Source organism: Physeter macrocephalus, chromosome 5, assembly GCF_002837175.3.
Source record: "Physeter macrocephalus isolate SW-GA chromosome 5, ASM283717v5, whole genome shotgun sequence".
NCBI classification, from domain to species: Eukaryota; Metazoa; Chordata; class Mammalia; order Artiodactyla; family Physeteridae; genus Physeter; species Physeter macrocephalus.
Window position 1 is genome coordinate 88,695,676 of NC_041218.1, and position 22,612 is coordinate 88,718,287.

Here is a 22,612-nt window from a genome sequence, read left to right on the forward strand (position 1 = left end):
GTCTGGAGCCTGTGCTCCGCAACGGGAGAGGCCACAACAGTGAGAGGCCCGCGTACCAAAAAAAAAAAAAAAAAAATTCAAACTGGCGGAGAAGCCTTTATACAGCTTTGCTAATTTATATTAGCAGAAAGCTGGGGAATACGCATAAAGACAGATTTTGAGGTTGCTTGACTAAAGAAGAAAAAACAGAATTTCACATGTGACCGAGTTCATTGATATAGGTATATTTACCAGAAATTCTGAATTCAGTGGGCTAGTTGCGGCAGATGTGTTTGGTACCAATAGTTTGATTAGTTAACACCTACCTAAAGCAGAAACTAACACACCACTGTAAAGCAATTATACTCCAATAAAGATGTTAAAAAAAAAAAAAAAACACCTACCTAGATTCAACAGCAGCTTGTATTAACTAAAGTTGAGAAGCCAAAAATGTCTTGGAATTAAAAGATTTATGAAGACAGAAATGTTAGAGTGGAATTTGCTGTCATTCATTTAAAAGGTATTTACTGAGTGTATATGATGTGGTCTTCAAGGAAGACCAAAACAGACAAGACCCCTATACTCAGGGAGTTTATATTTAATCAGAAGAGATGAATAAATAAACAATATATGATAAATCCGTGAAAATTTAAGCAGGGTAAGGAGAGATAAGGAGTATCAGAGGAAAGGTGCTATTTTATGCAGGTGGTCTGGGGAGACCTCTCTGTGGAGGTGACATTGGAACAGAGACTGAAAGATACGGAAGAACAAGCCAGGCAGATATCCGGGAGAAATATGCTCCAGGCAAAGGGAGCATCAAGCGCAAAGGTGCTTGGCACGTTTCAGGGTCAGGAAGGAGGCTGGAAAAGCAGACAGTCTCGGGTGGGAGGGGTTTAGGAGATGAGGTCAGAGAGAGCTTGGGGAGCTGGGGTTAAATAAGAAATGCGGGTGGGGCTGCCAGATCCTCTAGACCTTGTGAGTCATGGTGAGGATTTTGCCTTTTACTCAGAGTAGGTAAGAGCCGTAAGGGTTTTGATTACAGAAGGTACATGATTTCATCCAGTTTTAAAACAGGAGAATAGACTGTTGGGAGACAAGATGGAAGCATGAACACCAGTTTGATGGTATTTGCAATAACCTTGGAGAGTGACGGTGGTTGCAGTGAAGTGGATCTTTAAGATAAAGGGGTGGACAGTGGAAAGATTTAGAGTTATCACAGAAAAGTGCGGGACTTTAGCCTGAGCAACTTGAAGGACGGAGCCGCTGTTAACTGAGATGTGGAAGAACTGCGCGGGGGAGCTGGCAGGAAAGTGTGTGGGCGGGCGGGTAAGGAATGGGGACCAGCAGTTTTGAATCTTCTCAGTTCAAATATCTATAAGACATCCAAGTGGATGGCATTTGGATGTTAGTGTGATGTTCAGGGAAGACATCTAGGTCGCTAGAATATAGATGGTAATGAATCTGTGGGACTAGATGAAATAACCTAGTAAATAGATGTACTTGGGGCAAACGCTTTCACAGAAGGGGTTGGAGATAGGGAGGAACCAGCACAGTCGTATCCCATCCACCTACCCTGTAAATGTGTCATCTGAGAAGTCCCAGGGTTGCTTCCTTATGAAGAGGGCAGAGATTTCTTCCTACTGGAACAGATACTTTCTCTGGATTATTTGAGATTTGGATGTGCTTTTCCTTGCTTCTGCCAGCCGCACTATTTTGTTGGGTTACTAGATGTCTTAGAAGCCATTATGTTACTCTACTATGGATTTCTGAAAATCATTGCTTTTGACTTAAGCAGTCACTTCACAGTGAAGGGAGGAAGCAATGACGTACTGAAGCCTCAGATAGTGCATCTTCTGGGAGACACCAGCTCGTGAGGGTGGAGGGTTGTCACGCAGGATACAGTGTGTGCATGTGCGTGTGTGTGTATGTGTGTACGTGTGCGTATAGCAAAAGAAATATGAACTAGGCCACAGGCCAAAAATCATTCTTTGTTAACAGTGTAATGCCCAAGTTTCAGGAATCATGTATGGACATTTTAAATCATTAGAGCACTAGTTTGCTATGATTATAAACCTTTAGTTAAGCAGAGACTGGTTTTACTCCTTTTCTCTATTTTTAAGACATTAATGATCTTAAAACTTGCTTCTTTCACAAACATTCTCCAATAGTTATCCAAATTAGAGGTAACCTAAGTCTTGTATTTCTAATAGCTTTCAAAGAGCTTACACTGGAATGGCTATCAATAAATATGACTGGGAATTTTCACTTACGTTGGGTCCAGCTGCAGGTGGAAATGAGAATACTTCTCTGCGTATGGGTAGGTTCCCCTTGTGGTGTGTTGATGCATGTACATACACACACACACACACGCATGCACACCCCACATGTACATATATGATATACATGCATGCTTATATATGGTATTTGTAACACATCTGCTATAGCACACAAGGAAACCTGCCCATTGAAATGAAATAGACATGTAGCTCTTACATGTAGTCAAAAGTCAATACAACAAAAATCCCACTTGGCCAATAGCTAAGTTATTTTAAGCAATGTTATATAAAATAGATTGTCATAAAATAGAACTTTAGGCAGTTTCATTCCTTCTAACAACTTCCGTGCTATTAGTGCACCTGTTATTCCTTGAGCTGTTCCTTCTGTACTGCCCCTCTTCTCCTCCACAGCCCCACAGCATGGCTCCTTCTACTTTGCTCTTTCTACCCCTCAACAACTTTTCTGTCAGGTCAGCAGCCTTCTGTCCCCAAGCTCATACTCAATTCTGCCTGTGCACCTTTGCTCACCTAAAGTCCCAGGGGTAAACCAGAATTAAAACCATGATCTAGATAACTGGTGATCAGCATCTTCCTAGGCTTCACACAGTAACTCAAAACGATCTTTATTATTATTATTTTTTTTCATTTTGATGTAATCCAATTTATCTATTTTCACTTTTGTTGCTTGTGTTTTTGGTGTCAAATCCTAGAAATCATTGCCAAACCCAACATCATGAAGCTTTTGTTTTGTTTTGTTTTGTTGTTTTGGTTGTGTGTGGGCTTTTTCTAGTTGTGGCGAGCGGGGGTTACTCTTCGTTGTGGTGCGCGGTCTTCTCATTGCGGTGGCTTCTCCCACTGCGGAGCACGGGCTGTAGGGCGCAGGCTCAGTAGTTGTGGCGCACGGGCTTATTGCTCCTCAGCATGTGGGATCTTCCCGGACCAGGGCTCAAACTTGTGTCCGCTGCATTGGCAGGCGGATTCTTAACCACTGCGCCACCAGGGAAGCCCGATCTTTATTATTTTATTAGCCATTTTCAGAATGAAATCTGCACTGTAATGCTTAGAATATGTACTCTTCTTTTGAAAGCAAAAAAATCACATTTTAAAATAGACAGCTTTTTTTGTTTTAGCCCCTTAAAATAACTATTTACATTTATCTTTATTATCTTAATCCAATAAATATTTATCATTTGCCTACTATGTGTATAGCATGGTGTGATGTGCTTATTAAATTATTTTGAATAAGATCTTTTCCAAATAATAACTTTCTAAACTCTCAAAACATAAGTTTAATCTCTAGCATTCAAGATTTTCTCTGAGTGGGACTTCCCTGGTGACGCAGTGGTTGGGAGTCCACCTGCCAATGCAGGGGACACAGGTTCCAGCCCTGGTCCGGGAAGATCCCACATGCTGCGGAGCAACTAAGCCCGTGCGCCACAACTACTGAGCCTGCGCTCTACAGCCCACGAGCCACAACTACTGAGCCCGCACATTGCAACTACTGAAGCCCGCGCGCCTAGAGCCTGTGCTCTGCAACAAGAGAAGCCACTGCAATGAGAAGCCTGTGCACCACAACAGAGTAGCCTCTGCTCGCCTCAACTAGAGAAAGCCCGTGCGCAGCAACGAAGACCCAACGCAGCCAAAAATACATAAATAAATAAATTAATTTTAAAAAAAGATTTTCTCTGAGTGATTAAGGATGACACTGTTTAAGATTAATTGCTTCTCTATTACAAAAGCCCTCATACAAAGGTTCAGCATATTTGGAATCATATAGAATCTAAAAACTTGCTCACTTTCTATCTCTGGAAATTGGTTTTCTCATCTTCTACAAGAGGCAAGTAATTTGTGCTTATGTTGTGAAAGTTTATCAAAGAAGGGACCACAAAACTATTTGCCTATGTTTATTTCCCATTCAGTAATGAGTATCATAATTTTTTTTCAGTTAATCCAAGTAACCTATTTTAATTTTTGTTTAGCGATTCTGCTTCTGAATACTCATAATGATAAGCAGCTGTCCCTTGCCGAGTGCCAACCATGTGCTGGACACTTTCCTAGGAGCATTTCCAATGTTATCTCTGTTTACTGAGGTTAGTGCCACAATAAGGAGGTAAAGACTTTACACTACTAAAGTCTTCCCTGAGGAAAAAAGAGAAACAAACAATCTCTGTTATCTACAAACTCTGTATCATGTGTGGGCCATTATCCATTTTCAGCTTTCCTGGCTTTCTTGGTGTTTTTCTCATGAAATGGACTAATTTTCTCTGATAAATAACCTGTGGAAATTCCATGGTAAAGTACATACATTGTAAACCTCAGTATCACCCCTGCTCTGATTTTCTGTGTGAATCTACAAAGTAGAAGATAATTCCAATTAAATCTTAATTTAAGGTGAAACATCTCTTTTGTATCTTAACAAAAACAATTACATAATATTCTGTTGACAGGAGATTTTTTTTTTAAGAATTTATTTTCAAGGGTGTTAATGTCCCTACTTAACCTAGTGGTTAAAAATTGTTTATTTTCTGTAGCTAAGTCAGAATTTATAACAATTCTGACAGAAAAGGCAAGCAAGTTTCTGTACTCTCCAAACACTGTTTTACTTCCATGGTTACATGGCAGGATTCACAAGGAAAACATTCCCCTTAAGTACAAAGCACTTTGTAAGTTCTTTGGGAGCCAAAAGATTTCTCATGTAAACACCAAAGTTCTTATTTTCATTTGTTATATAAAATAATTCTTTTAAAATGCAAATATCATTTATAAATGAATGGTGCTGCCGATGGTGACTTTTAAAATTTCTATCCTATAACAAGTAAAATTTTTGTCTTTATCTGATCAAGCAAATGATTAAAAATCTAGAGCGGCTCATGGGTATATCATGGGTAGTTATGGAAGTTGAATGGTTACAGAAGTTACGGTCTTTATGGTATGGTATTTATGGGGTTGGTATTTAACAGGCTGAACCGCTATAGTAGAGGTTCTTGAACTGTATCCCCAGCGACCCTAAGGTTCTGTAGACATATTTCATGAAGGTTAAAGGAAGGGGGGTAGGGGGAGATGCCAGGAGAATGTATGCTGCATGAAACACTGTTCACCTCCAATAGTTCTGCTTTTATATCTTGGATTTTGAGGCTTCATCTTCAATTTCACTTAAAAGATTTTGTTGTTTTCAAAAAATATTTGAAAATCACTGCCTCCCCATTGCATATCCCTTGCTCAGTCAGCAAAAATAAAACTGAAATAGATGTACAATGGCTCTAACTTGTTATGATATTTCTTTTTTTTTTTTTAGAATTTTATTTTATTTTATTAATTTATTTATTTTTGGCCGCGTTGGGTCTTCGTTGCTGCGCGCGGGCTTTCTCTAGTTGCGGCGAGCGGGGGCTACTCTTCGTTGCGGTGCGTGGGCTTCTCATTGCAGTGGCTCCTCTTGTTATGGAGAACAGGCTCTAGGCACGCAGACTTTAGTAGTTGTGGCACGAGGGCTCAGTAGTTGTGGCTCATGGGCTCTAGAGCGCAGGCTCGGTAGTTGTGGCACACCGGCTTAGTTGCTCCGTGGCATGTGGGATCTTCCTGGACCAGGGCTCGGACCTGTGTTCCCTGCATTGGCAGGCGGATTCTTAACCACTGAGCCACCAGGGAAGTCCCAGATCTTTCTAACTTTAAACATTTAAGTATCTAAGAATTTAGGTGGACTTGATGCGGAAAATGCATTCAGAAACTCAGAAGAAATTTCTCCTCTTTAAGTGTGCCTTGTAAAGTAGTGATTCAGTAGTGTGATTATTTTGGTGGAGGACGTTACTAATTACTGTGTACATCTATTCCTTTGAAAGTGGCATGGCTACACATGTTACAGTGCGCTAAGAGTTTGCAAGGAATATCAAGAAGAATAGCAAAGGCTTCCTGCTTTCAAAGTTCCTAAAGCTACTATAGATTAGCTTAAAAAACAGGAAAGAAATAATAAGTGGCATATGGTACAAGCACTATGCAGGGAAGTTACAGCAACAGAAGTGTTCCCATTTAGTCAAGGAAGTGGCATGCTTTAAGAAGGTGGGGTCTGAGCTGTCCTGGAAAAAATACGTAGAATTCTGAAGCACTGAAGTGTGGAAAGCACTCCTGGGCTGTGTAGAGGATAAGCAAAAGCAGGTTGGTAAATTAGGAGCTAGTTAGGAAAACAATGATATGTCTAATGTGGCTGGAGCATAAGGTATATATAGCAGAGAACAGTAAACAAAATTAAAGAGAAGAAAGGAATGGTGGATCAGATTGTAGAGGGATTTGACTATAAGTTCAAGCAAGTGATATTTAATCCTTATGTTAGTGCAAGAAAAAAAATCAAATCTAAGTGCCTACAATCTCCCCCTGCCACCTACTGATTGTTCATTTCTGTGCCTGGACCTGAGGTGTTGATGGGATACTGGGTGGGGAGGAAAACTGGAAGGAACTCTAAAGACTGTCTTATAAAATAATGAAATGGCCAAAGATATCAAGGAGAAGAGGGGTGTAGATAGAAAGGGAGAAAAACCTGCCTGGGGATGGGAAAAAAAGCTTCCGGGGAAGTTTTTAAAGAGGGGGTCAAGTGGGGTGTGTGTGGGAGAGCCATCTGCTTTGATGAGGAATTTTAGGAAGTTTTGCCGCATGATGTGCTGTGGAACTCCCTCCTCTCTTCCTGAAGGAACCTTCAGTATAGTCAAGTTGCTTTCCACAGCTTTCTGGAGGCAGATCCATGTTTCCTTGGGCTGTGCTGAGATGGGTTTTAGGGTGGAAGAGAGATGGCTCCCTTTTATTCAGTTCACAAACTATCTACACAGAGCATGGGGGTTTCCCCAGCGCCCCAGGGGGACTGGAGCTGTGGTGCTGGTGGTGACAGGAGATGTGAAGGGGAGAGAATGGGGAGCGACCTTCACCTCTGCATCCTTCACTTCTATATCCGCCACATCCAACTCTGTTTTACATATTGTGCTGCTGTGTATGATTTTTACTGGAAAAAAAGTGATAAAAGCAGCTTAAAAAGAGGGTGAAAATCACGATGGTAGACAGTGAGGTACCCCTGAAGGTGAGAAATGTACTATTAGTGTAAAATGAGGCTCAGAGAACTTACATGGCTTTCTGAAGCCTGTATGGCTAGTACATGCAGAGCAAGGACTACGGCCCCTTTTTACTGAACCACTCTTCCACTCCCTGCAACCCCCCACCAATCAGAGATTTTCTATCCAAACCATTAGTATTTAACATAGTTTGAGGCTGTCCATTCTTAGATGTAGTCTCTATAGACAGCAAAATTCCTGTCTTCTTAATCTGAGGTTGATGTCTGGTAATGCTTGTACCCCCTTAATTCATATCTCTGATGCCACCCAGGTATACTTGTTTGCCTACACCTAGGTATGCGTGGACTGGGAATATGCAAAGAACATTTGCCTCCGAAGATAATGGACTTGGCATGAGGTTCTAAGCTTCCCGTCATCTCCTCTCCGTTTCCCCTTATACCAACATACATGCCAGATAGAATAAAGGTTACAATATGATGACTCAAAACTATCAATGTACTAGGAGAAAACACGGGAAACAATTTATGTATCAGAGTGCCAAAGGTCTTCTTAAGTATGACATAATATCGTGAAGTTGTAAAAGAAAAGATCAGTAAATTTAAGCACATGAAAAATCAACTGCCAGGTGGAGAAAAGCCACCTTAAGCAAACTCAGAAGAAATCCAAAATCTGAGAGAAAGAGTTTGCAATGCATATTATACACAAAGGCCTACTTTCTGTATGTATAAAGAGTTTCTATGAATCTCTAAGAAAAACTACACAATTAAAAAAAAGGAAAAAAGGATGTGAACAAAATTTACAAAAAAAAGAAAGTACAAACAGGTCTCTACATTAACCATGCTTCCAGCTTCTGTAAAGTTGATGCTTTAACATCTGCCCTACATGCCTATGCCAGATACGCCTTGTTCAAAACCACCTGATAATATGTCTGAGTCACCTGGCCTCCCTCATTGTCCTCCTCCCCCACCTTGACAAGAGTCCTCCTCCTGGGAGGAGGACAGCTTTTCAAATGGAAACCAACCAATCCAGAGTCCACACCCTCAGCCATCTCATTTAGTAGGCCCTCACACTCTGGTCAACTATACTACTGCCCTCATCATCCCAATGCCAGGTGCCAAACAACTAGGGACATCTCCTATGCCCCAGAGCCTGCTGAAATTATTCAAACTAGCCAATCCTAAGCTGCTTACTCTGCCTCATCCCTTCCTTCCCAGGGAAACAGCAACAAAGGCTCTTGCCCACTGTTCCTCCCTCTCCCTGTGCCTCCTGACCCACCTGGTGCTTCCCCACGTGCCCCCCCATGACATGGCATGCCTCCTTCTTTTAGGAACTGAGAGTAATAAACTGTCATTCCAGTGGCAATTGTCTCCTGACCTGTTGGCCTTCCTATACCTCACATTTTCTATTAATATACTATATTTTATTTATCTATCTCTCTATCTATTTATTTATTGGCTGAACCCCGAGGCTTGCGGGATCTCAGTTCCCCGACCAGGGATTCAACTCAGGCCACAGCAGTGAAAGCACCAGATCCTAACCGCTAGACCACCAGAGACTCCCAATACACTATATTTTAAAACAATCTTAAACATATGAAAAGATGCACCACTCCACTCATTTTAACGTAAATGTAAATAAAGACTATGATGAGATAACCTTTTCCCCCAACAGAGTGACAAAAGTTGAAAAGTCAGACAGAGCACAGTAAAGAGACATTTATTGTTGAGGGGAACATAAATTATTACAAACTTTATGGAGAGCACCTTAGCAGTAAAAAAGTCTTTTTAAATACACAAACTCATGATCTGGCAGTTCCACTTCAAAAGTATTGAAAGTAGGATCTCAAAGAGATACTTGTACAAGTATCTATGTTCAAGTAGCTATGTACAAGACTATGTTCATAGCAGCATTATTTATAATAGCCAAGAGGTGGGAGCAACCCAAGTGTCCGCTGACAGCTACACGGATAAACAAAATGTGGTATGTACATACGATGGAATATTATTGTCTTAAAAAGGAGGGAAATCCTGTCACATGGTACAACATGGATGCATCTTGAAGACATTATGCTAAGTAAAAGAAGCCAGTCACAAAAGACGAATACTGTAAACCATGAGGTATCTAAGAGTAGTCAGATTCATAGAAACAAAGTAGAATGTGGTTGCCAGGACCTGGGAGGAGGGGGAAATGAGAAGGTGTTGTTTAATAGATAGAGAGTTTCAGTTTTGCGAGATGAAAAATTCTGGAAATTGGCTGCAGAACAAGGTGAATATACTTAGCACTACTGAACTGTACATTTTAAAATGGTCAAGATGGTATATTCTATGTTATGTCTATTTTTCCACAATTAAAAAAATTTTTTTTAATGAACAAACCCATTGATCCAGCAATCCCACTGTTAGGAATTTGTCCTTTTTTTTGTTTGTTTAATTCTTTTAGTTCAGGGGCTGTCTTATTTACTTTAATATTCCACATTGTACCTAGTACAGTTCTTTCTTTGAGGGTTTTCAGTAAACATTTATTGGAGGTAAATTCTACTGACTTAAAATATGCTCACTTTTTAAAATAAGAAGGTGCACTAGTGTTAGTATTTGGAACTATGGATAATTTTCTAAAATAATGCCAATGTTTAAGATTTTTATAGAAAATAGTTACACATTTGATTAAATCTAAGACATCATTGAATATATGACACAACATTATTTTATGTTCTATGGAGCTAAGAAAAAAATGCTGTCAAATTATGACAAAATGCTTTTTTATCACTTGAATTTTTATTTTACACTCATTGAGTTTTTAAAATTATTTTTTATTGGAGTATAGCTGCTTTACAATGTTGTGTTAGTTTCTCCTGTACAGCAAAGTGAATCAGCTATATGTTTCCATATATCCCCTCTTTTTGGGGATAGGAATTTGTCCTTTTAATATAATAATTTCAGTGTGAAATTAGGCGCGCCTAAGGTTACTGACTCTATCATTGTCTGTAAGAGCAGAAGATCAGAAATAATCCAAATATCTTATAATAGGGATTTGATTAAAGTATGCTCCACCGTGCATTGAAATACCATGCAAACATTAAAAAGAACATAACAGTTGCATGTATATGTGAAAACAGCAAGTACGTATATTATACTACCACTTGCTTGTTTGTGCGTAGACTTCTGCAAGGCTATATAGGAGACTGTTAATGATGGTTGCCTCTGGGGAAGGGGACAGTGGACTGTGGGACGGGGTGGCAGGCTGACTTACTTTTCACTGTGTACTATTCTGCACCTTTGAATTTTGTACTACAGTAAGTCCCCTACATAGGAACCTTCAAGTTGCGAACTTTCAAAGATGCGAATGTGCGTTCACAAGTCCAATCACATAAGTTAGTTCACATGTCTGGTGTATATTGTCACGTGCATGCATCCTCTACAAGTGGTTGTGCTTTTGTGTACTTTACTGTACAGTACTGTATTGAGTACAGTAGTACAGTATCTTTATTTCAAGCCCAGGATGTCCGGAAGCAAGCGTAAAAGCAGTGGTATATAGCCAATTGTGTTAGTTGGGTACCTAGGCAAACTTTGTTGGACTTACAAACAAATTGGACTTACGAAGTCGCTCTTGGTACAGAACTCATTTGAATGTAGAGGACTTACTGTACTGCATATTTTATGTATTAGAAAATAGTTAAAAAGAAAAAAATACTAACCTCATGGCTGAAAAAACTTTAATACCTGGCTCTCTGATATTCTATTCTTTAACTTCCTAGTCTGGCTTGTATCTCACTACTTGACCACTGAGATCCTGATCTTGTTTGCCTAATGAAGACTGTAATGACTGCTTTGTTTTAGCAGACTTTTGAGGTATTCATTACTGCTGACTCATTTACTGATGTTACCTGTAAATCCAGTTGCTGAATAGCCAAATGCCCAATCCTACTCCCCTCTGCTTTATTCCCCCAAAATCTCCCCAACAGATAAGAGTACCATCTCCCCATCCACCTATATAAAATAGATTTTAATCAAAAAAGCATTATTTATTTTAATCCTTAAGCTTCCATCTTTAGTGACAAATATATTCAAATAGTTCTTGGATTACTAAAGGTACTTTATTTCTCAAGATGCACATTCTCTACTGAGAACGACAAGCTATCAAAAGCCAACTTACTTTCTCTCTCAAGAACTTTCTTTCTCAGAGGAAAAAACAGTACCATTAAGTATTTCTCCTAATCCTTATTTTAGAAAGCAACACCTGTTCACAGTGACTATTAAAAAAAAAAACCCAGCATCCGAGTTTAGAGTATTATTTTAAATATTTAAATCAACTTGCTACAATAGTAGCTAAAAAAACCAATGAAAAATAAAGAGGTAATTAAAACTTTATTCAGTATATAATTAAAATAAACACACGGGCATACACGCACACACAAACTAGGTTCTCATTATGTCAGTAAAGGAGTCCAAAAAGGGAAGGGGAAATCAAGAAGCATTAACCACACAGATGAAGAAACACATGCGGCCGAGGGTAGAGCTGCTCCCTGCTGCATTTGTCTCTGGTACCAAGCCCGGAGTCTGATGTGTGGTGGATGCTCAGGAAAGATTTTCAGAATGAGGAGAAGGCGATAAGCTCACAGACAGGAGGCAAAAGAACTGCCAAGTCCTCTCTAGCCCCAATTTTCAACACTCTCTGACTCCTACTTAAAGCTGATCACATGTTCAGATAGCAGAGTGTTTTGTGACAACACCCCAGATTCCTGGCCAGAATCATCTTGAAGGTGCCAAGGGTGAGGATATCCTAACACGGGGCCTTCTTTCCTCTAATCCTGAGTTCTTGTACAGTGTACGATTTTTACTGATTGAATTTAGGGGTGTTAATCTACTTTGCAAAGTGGAATGTGGCTTCTATGCCTGTAATCCTGATATAAATCTCCAATTTTTGTAAACAGATATGAGCCGTGTCGATACACCAAATGTTTAAGTGTATGCCAGGCATGACCCACGGTCTTCTTCCACATTGGAAAGATTTTAAAACTTCCACCTTACTGTCAAAGTAAAAAAATAAAATAAGACCCTTTATGGGAAAAATGGAACCTATCTGTATTGTTTAATAAATTATCAGCCTGTTTAAAGTTTCTTGACAGCCAAACAAAATCTTGAAGAATTATTCTTGTAAGCCTGCCTCAATGTTTGAAGGAAAAGTGAAAACATGCCAACAATAGCAAGACTTGTGGAAATAGTTTTAAAAGAAATTTAGCAGTTTTTCAATGCCTGCTCTCTAAGTACAGCTATTAGTGAGGTGTGATAACTAAGAAAGGATAGGGAAACCGAAGAGAAATATTTAAATAGACAGTTAAAATATTTATCTTTATTTTTTCTTTTAATATAAAGTTTACTTAAAAAGTCAATTTGTAAAACCCTAAAATAGCAGTGTTTAAATGTGTGAATGTCAAGTGAAGAATGTCAGGTGAAATGTGTGTCAGGCTAGGAGACAGAAGACTGGGTTCCAGGCCTGGCTCTGCATCTGCCTAGCTGTGCAAACCAGGGCAAGTCTCAATCTTTCAGAACCTTTAAGATGGATATAATGATATTTCAAACTTCCTTATTGAATCATTATGAAAATTAAATTATAACGTGAAACTACTTTGACTGCAAGCTCCTTGAGGGTGGGAATCGTACACTTTCATCTTTGTAACCAGTTACTTGATTAATTAATTCATGTATGAAAGAAAGAGAAAACATTTTCAATCTTTGAAAAACATTTTAAATTTCATTACAGATTATTTCAAGAAACTCATCAGTAACTCTATAGAAGATCCAGTCTTGAAAATGAAGGAAGCTTTAGTAGCATCAGAAAATCACCAGTTTTTCAGAAATTAATTTAAAATTTTTATTAAAAATTCCAAAAATGTATTTAATCTGTTACCAGCCTTAAGAGATCAAAATTAATAAAAAATAAGAAAGTGTCTTTTGAACATGTGAATATCCCCCCCCAAAAAAGATATAATTTTAAAGGTAGGGAATTAGGTAAACAATGGCAACATCTTTTTATAAATATGCAGTGGTAGCCTGTGCCGTTAAATACACATAAGAAGCAATTTGCATTCCTTTCAGAAAAGCAGTCTGAATACCAAGAACCTGCTATGTCTGTATCTCCAGCCCAGGGACTTCCCTGGTAAGCCTGAGATTCACATATTGGACACTCCCCTCAGACCACTGCTTATTCTGAATTCTCTGTCACTTATAGTACCATAATCCAGCCTCTTTCCTAAATCAGAAATTCAAACATCAATTTAGACTTTTTCCTCTCCCTCACCCCATCCCCATCCATTCAGACACTAAATCCAGCATTTTATAATTCCTTACTATCTCTCCTATATGTATTCTATCCTTTTTTCCATGGCCATTGCTTGGTTCAGTCTCTCTTCACATCTTATCTTGATCACTGAAATGGTATTCCAGTTGGTGATGTCGTGGAAATGGAAAACAGATTAATTTAATAGATATTTAAGAGAGAAAATAAACTGACAGAATACAGGAGGAGAGTTAGGTTTAGGAGGAGAATAATAAATTTAATTCTGAGCATGTTTAGTTGGAGGTAACTTGGGGCTCATCCAGGTGAAGACATTCCAAGTATATGCATGTATAGGTATGGGCAAAGCTTAAATAAGAAAAGTAGGTTCATAGTGGACACCACGGATACGGACAAAATATCCCCTTTCATGTCCTACTGCCTCTGAAAAGCTTTTTTCCATATCATCTCAACCCACAGTGATTGTTCCTTCTATTCAGTTCTAATCACACTTTTGGCACCTCCAGGTTCTCAACGATCCATTGCCTTTTGTTGATATTTAACATGTCAAGTTTCTTATTTCCCAAATTAAGCTTCTAAAGACCAGTACCCTTTTATATGCTTCATGCCTATGAATGTCCATGTGTCTAGCACTGTGCAGCACACAGGAGGTGCTCAAAACAAAGGAGGAGCTGAAAGGATAAATTTGAGTAAATTTCAGTAACTTTAATAATAACAGTAATAAACATCTCCTATAGCACCGAGCCTGGCACATAGTAGGTGCTGAATTAATATGTGTTAAACGGATTAAGACTTAATGTCTCCCCCTGCTCTTCAAAAGCTTCTTGCTATCCCAGTTCTTTTCCCATTGGACATGAAACTAAAACTTGAACACAAATATATTTATTACACATTTTTAAGGAGTCCAGAAGTTGATAGTTTTATATAGACGCTGTTTCAGTGAAAAGGTCACATGTCAACAAGCCTAATCCATCTTCATCTACACACCCACAATGCTTGCATACCCCACACTCGACTTTTAACAGAATTTCCTATTCTGTACAGAGTCACACTTTTACTTCCTTAGTGTTTCCCTCCAGTGTTCACACTGTGCCTTGTGCCTCCCCAATGCTCCTGTGCTACCTTTTCTCTACCCCTTGGTTAAGTCAGGTCAAAGACTTAACAGCGACTAGCACAAAAATTATTTTCAGGAAATGAAGAGAAGGGAGGAGCTGACTCGTTCTGGTGAAAAGTAAAAGAGCCAAAAGTCTTAGGCAAGATAATTTCATGTTTTGATTTTGGCTCTTGGCATTAAGACAAGGATGACTTTATGGCGTCCAAGTTTTGGAAAAGTTCAACATCTGACACACTGACATTTCACAACCAAGGTCACCCTTAGAAATCAGTGCTACTTTACATAACCATGTACAGTTTAGAAGTAGACATCCTGACTTAGGGAATACCATGAAAGCTATAACTTACATTAAGCCTGAATGTGCAACAGACATGAGCTTTGAACAAAGAGACATACGCTATTTGTTAAAAGAATGATTTTTAAATACTAAATATTTACTGCTTGTCTCTGTGCAAGGTCTTGAGCCAGGTGCTGTGTAGGATATAAATAAAATCACACATGACCCTTGCCATGGTATTACATGAAAACGGTTACATATTGCCCATCAGAGTGTATATCTTGGTATAATCTTTTTGGAAAGCCATCTGAAGGTATCAACTAAAGCTGAATATAAACCTAAACTATGACACAGGAACCCCACTCCTAGGTAAACACCCAAGATAAATGAGTTCATAAGTATAAGGCATGCACAAGAATGATCATGGTACCTTATTCATAATCATCCAAACAGGAAACAACCCAAATCTCTAAATCGCTAAATAGAATAGAATGGACAAGAAAATTATGTTATATTTACACAAAAGAACACTATATAGCAATTTTTAAATATTGAACTAAGGCACACATGGTGCTATGAATAAATTTCACAGATTCAGTGTTTACCAAAAGGAGCCAGACACAATGGAAAACATACTGTATGATTCCATTCATATGATTTTTGAAAAGAGGCAAAACTAATACATAGTGATAAGTCAGAAAACGTCTAACTTTGGTGGGAGACATGACTGGGAAGAGTCTCAAGGGACACCACTGGGTTTTGCAGGAAATATATTTTCATCTGAGTGGGAATATGGCAGGAATGAAGAAGAGATAAATTCAAGAAATACCTAATGGAGATATTTTACCCTCAAACTGATAAAGAGAATGCAGGAGGAGAATTAGCTTTGGGAGAATGATGAATTTAGTTCTGAACATGTTGTTTATTGGCATATGTAAAAAAAATTGCTGGACCCAGATTATTTACGAGGTTTACTGTGTATATGTTATACCTTAGCAAAAAAAATTTTTTAATAAAAGTTTTCAACGGACAAGAAAAGTCTGTGGAGTGCCAGGCCTCATAATTAGGCAGCAATGGAAGAGTTGGGGAGCAGGTGTCCAGAATCAACCCACACAGTCCATTGATGTGACTTAGTTCCCAAGCAGCACTTTGAACATTAATCCTAGAGTTTGAATTTAACACAGTGTAGTTCATACCCTGTTAAGTTTTATTGTTTAATGTGATCATAATATCAGTGAGAAATTAAATTTTCTATGCAAAATATTATATGGTGAGAAGATATTCAATAAATATCTGTTAATGATCTTGTATCAAGTGAAAGGTACAGCCTACAAATGCCGCAAGAGTAGACAGGTTGGAGAAAACACTGTGAACTGACTGCTCAGGCACAGTTTTTTGAAGGAGGTGGGAACTGAGCCAGATTCTAAAAGGTTAGGAATAGATGCAGGGGTTTCAAAGTGTGGCCTATACAAGTGTTTGATCTGATTTTTTCAGTTGCAGTAGCACAGTCTTTCGAGAGGCAACGTGAGTAGGAAGATTGTGGACAGCCACGACCTTGCATCATGCTTTGTGAATATGTGCCAGTTTCCTAGCCATCTGAATATGGGAGAGTCCGTGCTAAGGGGAGTAACATAAACAGAAGATCATGAGGACCTAAGTAAATTATTAGATTACAAAAATAGTTTGGGCCCAAATCACAGAGTGCCATAAATACTGAACACATTCTGTAGGCAATATTAGATGACAGCATGACATCCATGTTTTACAGCTCAATAGTGCTGGACCAACTGTGTGACTACCATTAACAACAATAAATGCTATAAGCAGCATCTGGTTCTTTCAATGTGATGCCAAGCATCTGGGCCTTTGGAAGTGGGTTTCTGACTGCTTTCTTTCAGAACTCTTGCTATTCTGCAGATTCAGCTTCTGTTTAGACAACTGAAGGAGGATAGCTTTTATATAGTAGGTTAAAAAAATTGTAAGACTCGTGAATCTTAGAGGAATGTTAAAAGAGTTAGAAAAAAAAGCTACAGATGCCAATAGGAACAATCTCAGGGGTGTTTATTATGGAAACAAAGTTGTTTGAAGCCAATAATTCATTCTGCAAGATTTTGCTGGCTAAAGGAAGAATTCTCCGACAGTAAAATTACTGGTGTAATTCCTACTCAAAATGGGAGGACATTCTTTCACCGTATAATCTAAGTTATCTACTTTATTAGGGGGCTGGTCATACTCAATGATTAATAGCTATAATTTGTGCATACATGAGTATTGAGAGATTCTTGAAATATTTAATGAATTGTTACGGTGAAGATCAATATGCAAGAGAAGTTGTCCTAAGTTCTCCTTTGACGTTACAAGTCAAATCTTCCATGTTTCTTTATCTGTGGCTTAAAAAATTTGACTATAATTTTTATTGTTAGCATAAACTGTACCTTTATTTGATATAATTATTAAAGGTAGTGGTATAAAAGTAGAAATACTATTGCAAAGCTGGACATATGATGGATTTTAGCAGAAATAGAGAACGCTGATCATTTGAAAATATTAATACTAGAGATATGAACTCATCGTTCTAAATATATCAAGATACGTATAGAAATAGATATAAATTTGTGTGGATAAATATATTTATGCACCTATTTCCCAGCTCTAAGAGTGCTGAGAAGCAATGACAGACCAATAGCAATGAACACACCCCGCACTGAGATCTTAGTTTTCAAATATCATTCTCCACTAAAATAGGAACCAAGGATCCTTTGAGAAATGGCTGATCCTAGAGTTGGAGCAAAGAAAATGCAAGATGAATCTGGAACATATTCTATGACAGAAAATTAAAAGGTACACAAAGAATCATAGGAGCATGTCAAAAGTGGGCCTTCTTGAAAGGGTGTCCACTGGCCAAATCTGGGACAACTGAAGTATCAAAATGAATAATGGCAATAATGGATTATAGCTCACTGAGTAGAATAAGAACTCATGAGTCCACCCTGATGGATGGATGGATGGATGGATAGACAGATAGAAAGAAAAGAAGAGAAAGTTCTACCTTATGGTAGGAAGACAACTAATAAGTGTAGAAAAAAATGATAGAATGAGAAAATTGCCATTTGGCAACAATTGTAATAATAATTAATTTGGGCAAGAATCATCAAGAGATGTAAAACTAGTAGGTGAAAATTTTAGAAGGAATAGGATACTTAAATAGCCTCAGAGTATCTCCCCATAGGTGCTTATCAATTTCAAGAAGAAAAATAATAACTTTATGGGAGAGAAAGCTAGAAGTCACCACCTTAACCAAGTGATCAATGCTGAAAACATGAGTAATGGGACAAACTTACATCATGTGTTCCTGATATGAGGTTTATATGTATATATAAAACAAAAGCTCAACAATAGTTGTAGCAATTGTTTAAAATGTTTACACCAAGAAAATATTTGGGCGGGGATTTAGTATTGCTTCTTGGTTTTAAGTAAAATCTGATTTTGCCCAAAGACTTTTTTAAGCTTATTTTTATTATGACTATCAAATTTCTTAGATGTTTTATTCAGTTACATTCATATAAGGTTAAGAGTCCAGAATTCAAATGTCCTCTAAATCATTTTCTAAAGTACAGCTCTCAAGCGTGACAGATTGCATATGTGGTCAGTTACTGTTAAAGAAAAACTCTCCTCATATATGGGTATTTCCTAAATGTTCATCTCATTTTTTAAAAAATCAGACAAAAATCTAACAAAAATCAGATCCCCCTTTTTGCTTCTCTGCTAATAGGAAACAGCATGTTTCTGTGCTCTACTGCAGTAACTACATTTGGTTAGGTAAATGTATATTCTTTCTATCGTTATATGACAAGATATTTTATCTTCATTTTATGGATGTAAATGTAATGTATCCAGTAATGAAAGAAATCATTTACCAACATACAGAATATAATTAAGTGGCTGCATATATGCAAATATTTATTATGCCTTAAAAGTATCAGAACCTACACTACTGCATTAGTCCAGGATTATACCATAGGCTTTTGGAAGAGAATGTAGGGGCTATTTTATTTTAAAGTGCTTCAAACAGTACATATTGCCTACAGGTTACAAATAATAAATTATTCTGATAATGATATTAACTTCATCTGAATTTTTAAGTAGATAATGAGGCAAGTCTTACTGTAGTAATATATAAATATATATGTACCTCATGCAGAGAGATGAAAGCTGGAGTTGTAGATACATCAACGAATCGCTCATCTCGGATGTTAATCGTGGGTGCTACAGCATAAATGGGGTCTTCTTGATCCTTTTCACCTTTCTCCTCTTCCTCTTCTTGTTCTGTGTCTGTGGTACTGTCTTCCATTTTTCACAATTCTAAAATAAAATCATTCCATATTCAGCTATTTAGGGATGTCTTCAGTTATGGTAAAATTAATGGAAAATAATAAAAGCAAGCAAAGCAACTAGAGTAATCTATTCAATGAAATTATAGGTCAGGAAAGTTAGCTACAATCACATTATTATAAAAGACTGCCTTTTTGTAAAGATACTCTCCAATGATGCATTCAAAGCAATAATTCTAATTTTAAAGAGTAGACTATTACTGCATTAATTGGAACAAATTATGTAACTAGAATATAAGCTCCATGAAGGCAGAAAAGAAACCTAATTTTGTTTATGGAGCATTGTAGTAGGCACTCAATTACTATTCATGGATTGGCTTAATAAAAAGAAGCTTCATCCTCAAAATATAACACGAAGTTAATTCAGATTATTTTTGGAAATATAAAAACCAACACCCTGTGGTGCCACATACTGCCTTAGGCATGCATCTGCACACAAGGCTGCCAGGCTAATTGCTCCATACCACACTGCCTGCTACCCACACAGCTCATGCCTATATGCTTGTGCGCATTGCCAACTGGCCTGTCTGTGTTGCTCATGTGTGTGCTCAGTTGTCCCATCAGACTTCACTTACAAAGCATAAGCTCAAAAATAAAATGACTAAGGATTTCAAGATGGTGACACCAGAGCATTAAGCCAAGTGCAGGCCCTTCCGAGAGTGGATCCCTTTTTCTTTCTTTTTTTTTTTTTTGGCAGCACCATGAGGCATGTGGGATCTTAGTTCCCTGACCAGGGATCGAACCCAGGCCCCTTGTATTGGGAGGACAGAGTCTTAACCACTGAACTGCCAGGGAAGTCCTGAGCGGGTCCTTTTTTGACTGCACAGGTCACACACCTTTGAAACCAGCCCTGTGTATTGGCCGTCGGTTTGCTCATGTAGTCAAGTGGACCCAGATTAGTTTCTAAAAGGACCCCTGTCTTGGCTGGCAAGGTCTCTATTGGCTCATTCCAGTGGCATTGGGATGGTTACCCTTCTAAGAGAGAACTGGTGAGAGGTCTCCATTGCATAAGAGAATGCCAATCTAATCTTCTCTTTGGATCTCTGATATATGTGAATCTGCACGCAACAGAAGAGCGTACTTACTTTCTTCTATTGCTGGGGAGGATAACTCCAACTGTCATAATTTTTATTTTTGTGCTTAAAATTTTTTTTTAAATTTATTATACAATTTTTAAAGGTTACTTTCTATTTACAGTTATTACAAAATATTGGCTATATTCCCTGTGTTGTATAATACATCCTTGAGCCTATCTTACACCCAATAATTTGTACCTCCCCACTGGTAACCACTAGTTTGTTCTCTCTATCTGTGAGTCTGCTTCTTTTATGTTTATTCACTAGTTTGTTATATTTTTTAGAGTCCACATATAAGTGATATCACGCAGTATTTATCTTTCTCTGTTTGACTTATTTCACTTAGCATAATGCCCTCCAAGTCCATCCATGTTGCCGCAAATAGCAAAATTTCTTTCTTTTTTGTGGCTGAGTAGTGTCTCATGTGTATATACATACAACATCTTCTTTATCCACTTATCTGTTGGTGGACACTTAGGTTGTTTCCATATCTTGGCAATTGTAAATAATGCTCCTATGAACAGTGGTGTGCATGCATCTTTTTGAATTAGTGTTTTTGGCTTTTTTTGGATATATACACGTGGAATTGCCTGGTCATATGGTAGTTCTATTTTTAGTTTTTTGAGGAACCTCCATACTGTTGTCCACAGTGGCTGCAACAATTTACACTCCCATCAAGAGTGTATAAGGGTTCCTTTTTCTCAACATCCTTGCCAACATTTGTTACTTGTGGTCTTTTTGATGATAGCCATTCTGACAGGTGAGGTGATACCTCATTGTGGTTTAGATTTGCATTTTCCTGATGATTAGAGATGTTGAGCATCTTTTCATGTGCCTGTTGGCTGGCCATCTGCATTTCCTCTTTGGAAAAACGTCTATTCAGGTCTTCTGCCCATTTTTTTGATTGGGTTGTTTGTTTTTTGATGTTCAGTTGTATGAGCTGTTTATATTTGTTGGATCTCAATCTCTTATTGGTCATATAATTTGCAAATATTTTCTCCCATTCAGTAGGTTGTCTTTTCATTTTGTTGATGGTTTCCTTTGCTGTGCAAAAGCTTTTAAGTTTAATTAGTTCCCATTTGTTTATTTTTGCTTTTATTTCCTTTACTTTTGGAGAGGGACCCCCAAAAATATCGCTATTTATGTCGAAGAGTGTTCTGCCTATGTAATTTTAAGGCTTTGTTGAACACATATCACCTCTCATATCTATTTTATCAGATTAGCTACTCTTTGATGATAGGGATCCCCATTCTTTTAATATGGAAAATATGTTCTGAAATATGAATCCAGAAGGCCTGGTGGGCTCTTATTCCTGAATTTATCAAAGTGGCCACAGGCATATCATTGATTCATTACGTTTCTTTTCTCCTCTCTAAAATAGGAGTAACTAATTTTTCTGTTTCATAAAAAATATATGCATATTAGATGTGATAAGGCCTCTGGACTTCCAGCTTCCACTCTGCTATCTCCAGTTTTCTGCCAAAGCTATAAATTACACTTGCACTTGTCTTCCTCCTCTGCTACAAAAACACTTCATAGGTGGTAGCATGTACTTCTATCAGGAGGCACCACATGTCAGATCATCTTTCTTTATATGATATTAATAGTCATTGATTTTGTTTGGACTTCCCCTCCTTTAACATACATGTTTTTAATGCCATAAAGCAGTCTTTTAATAGAACCTATTATTATTAAGGCATCACAACACTTTACATTTGGCAAATAATCACAATTCCTTGTTTAAATCTTCAGGGAGTTGAAAATGCTTTGGTGATATATCTAGATTTATTTGTGTTAATAATCCAAAACGTGTGTCCAATCATTTCATGGATGAAAAATGTTAAAGGCTTTCCCAGGAAAATAGTTTCTTCAGAACATTAGATCATATCTTTTATTTTCAGCTTTTTCTTTAAGAAATATTTCAAACGTAACCATAGGAGCTTCGACAAATATCAATTCATGAGTAATTTTGTTTTATCTAGACCATTTCACTTCCCCTCTCCACTCTCCATATTATTTTGAAGCAAAACCTAGACATCTAGACTTAATAATATATCCTGAAGAATTTCATAATAATATATAGAGATAGTTCTCATTCCATTTCACAGCTCCATAGCACCTCATTGCATAGATGTGCCACAAACTATTCAAATA

General features: G+C 37.9%; 1 protein-coding gene across 1 annotated transcript in view; it reads right to left on the minus strand.

Moving 5' to 3' along the window:
- CCDC146 (coiled-coil domain containing 146) overlaps positions 1-22,612 on the minus strand; it is a 144,605-nt gene that overhangs the window by 96,030 nt on the left and 25,963 nt on the right. The window contains exon 2 of the mRNA XM_007117298.4: positions 19,184-19,353. Coding sequence (XP_007117360.2) covers positions 19,184-19,342 — 159 coding nt within the window. The 5' untranslated portion in view covers positions 19,343-19,353. The remainder of the gene's footprint in view (positions 1-19,183; positions 19,354-22,612) is intronic.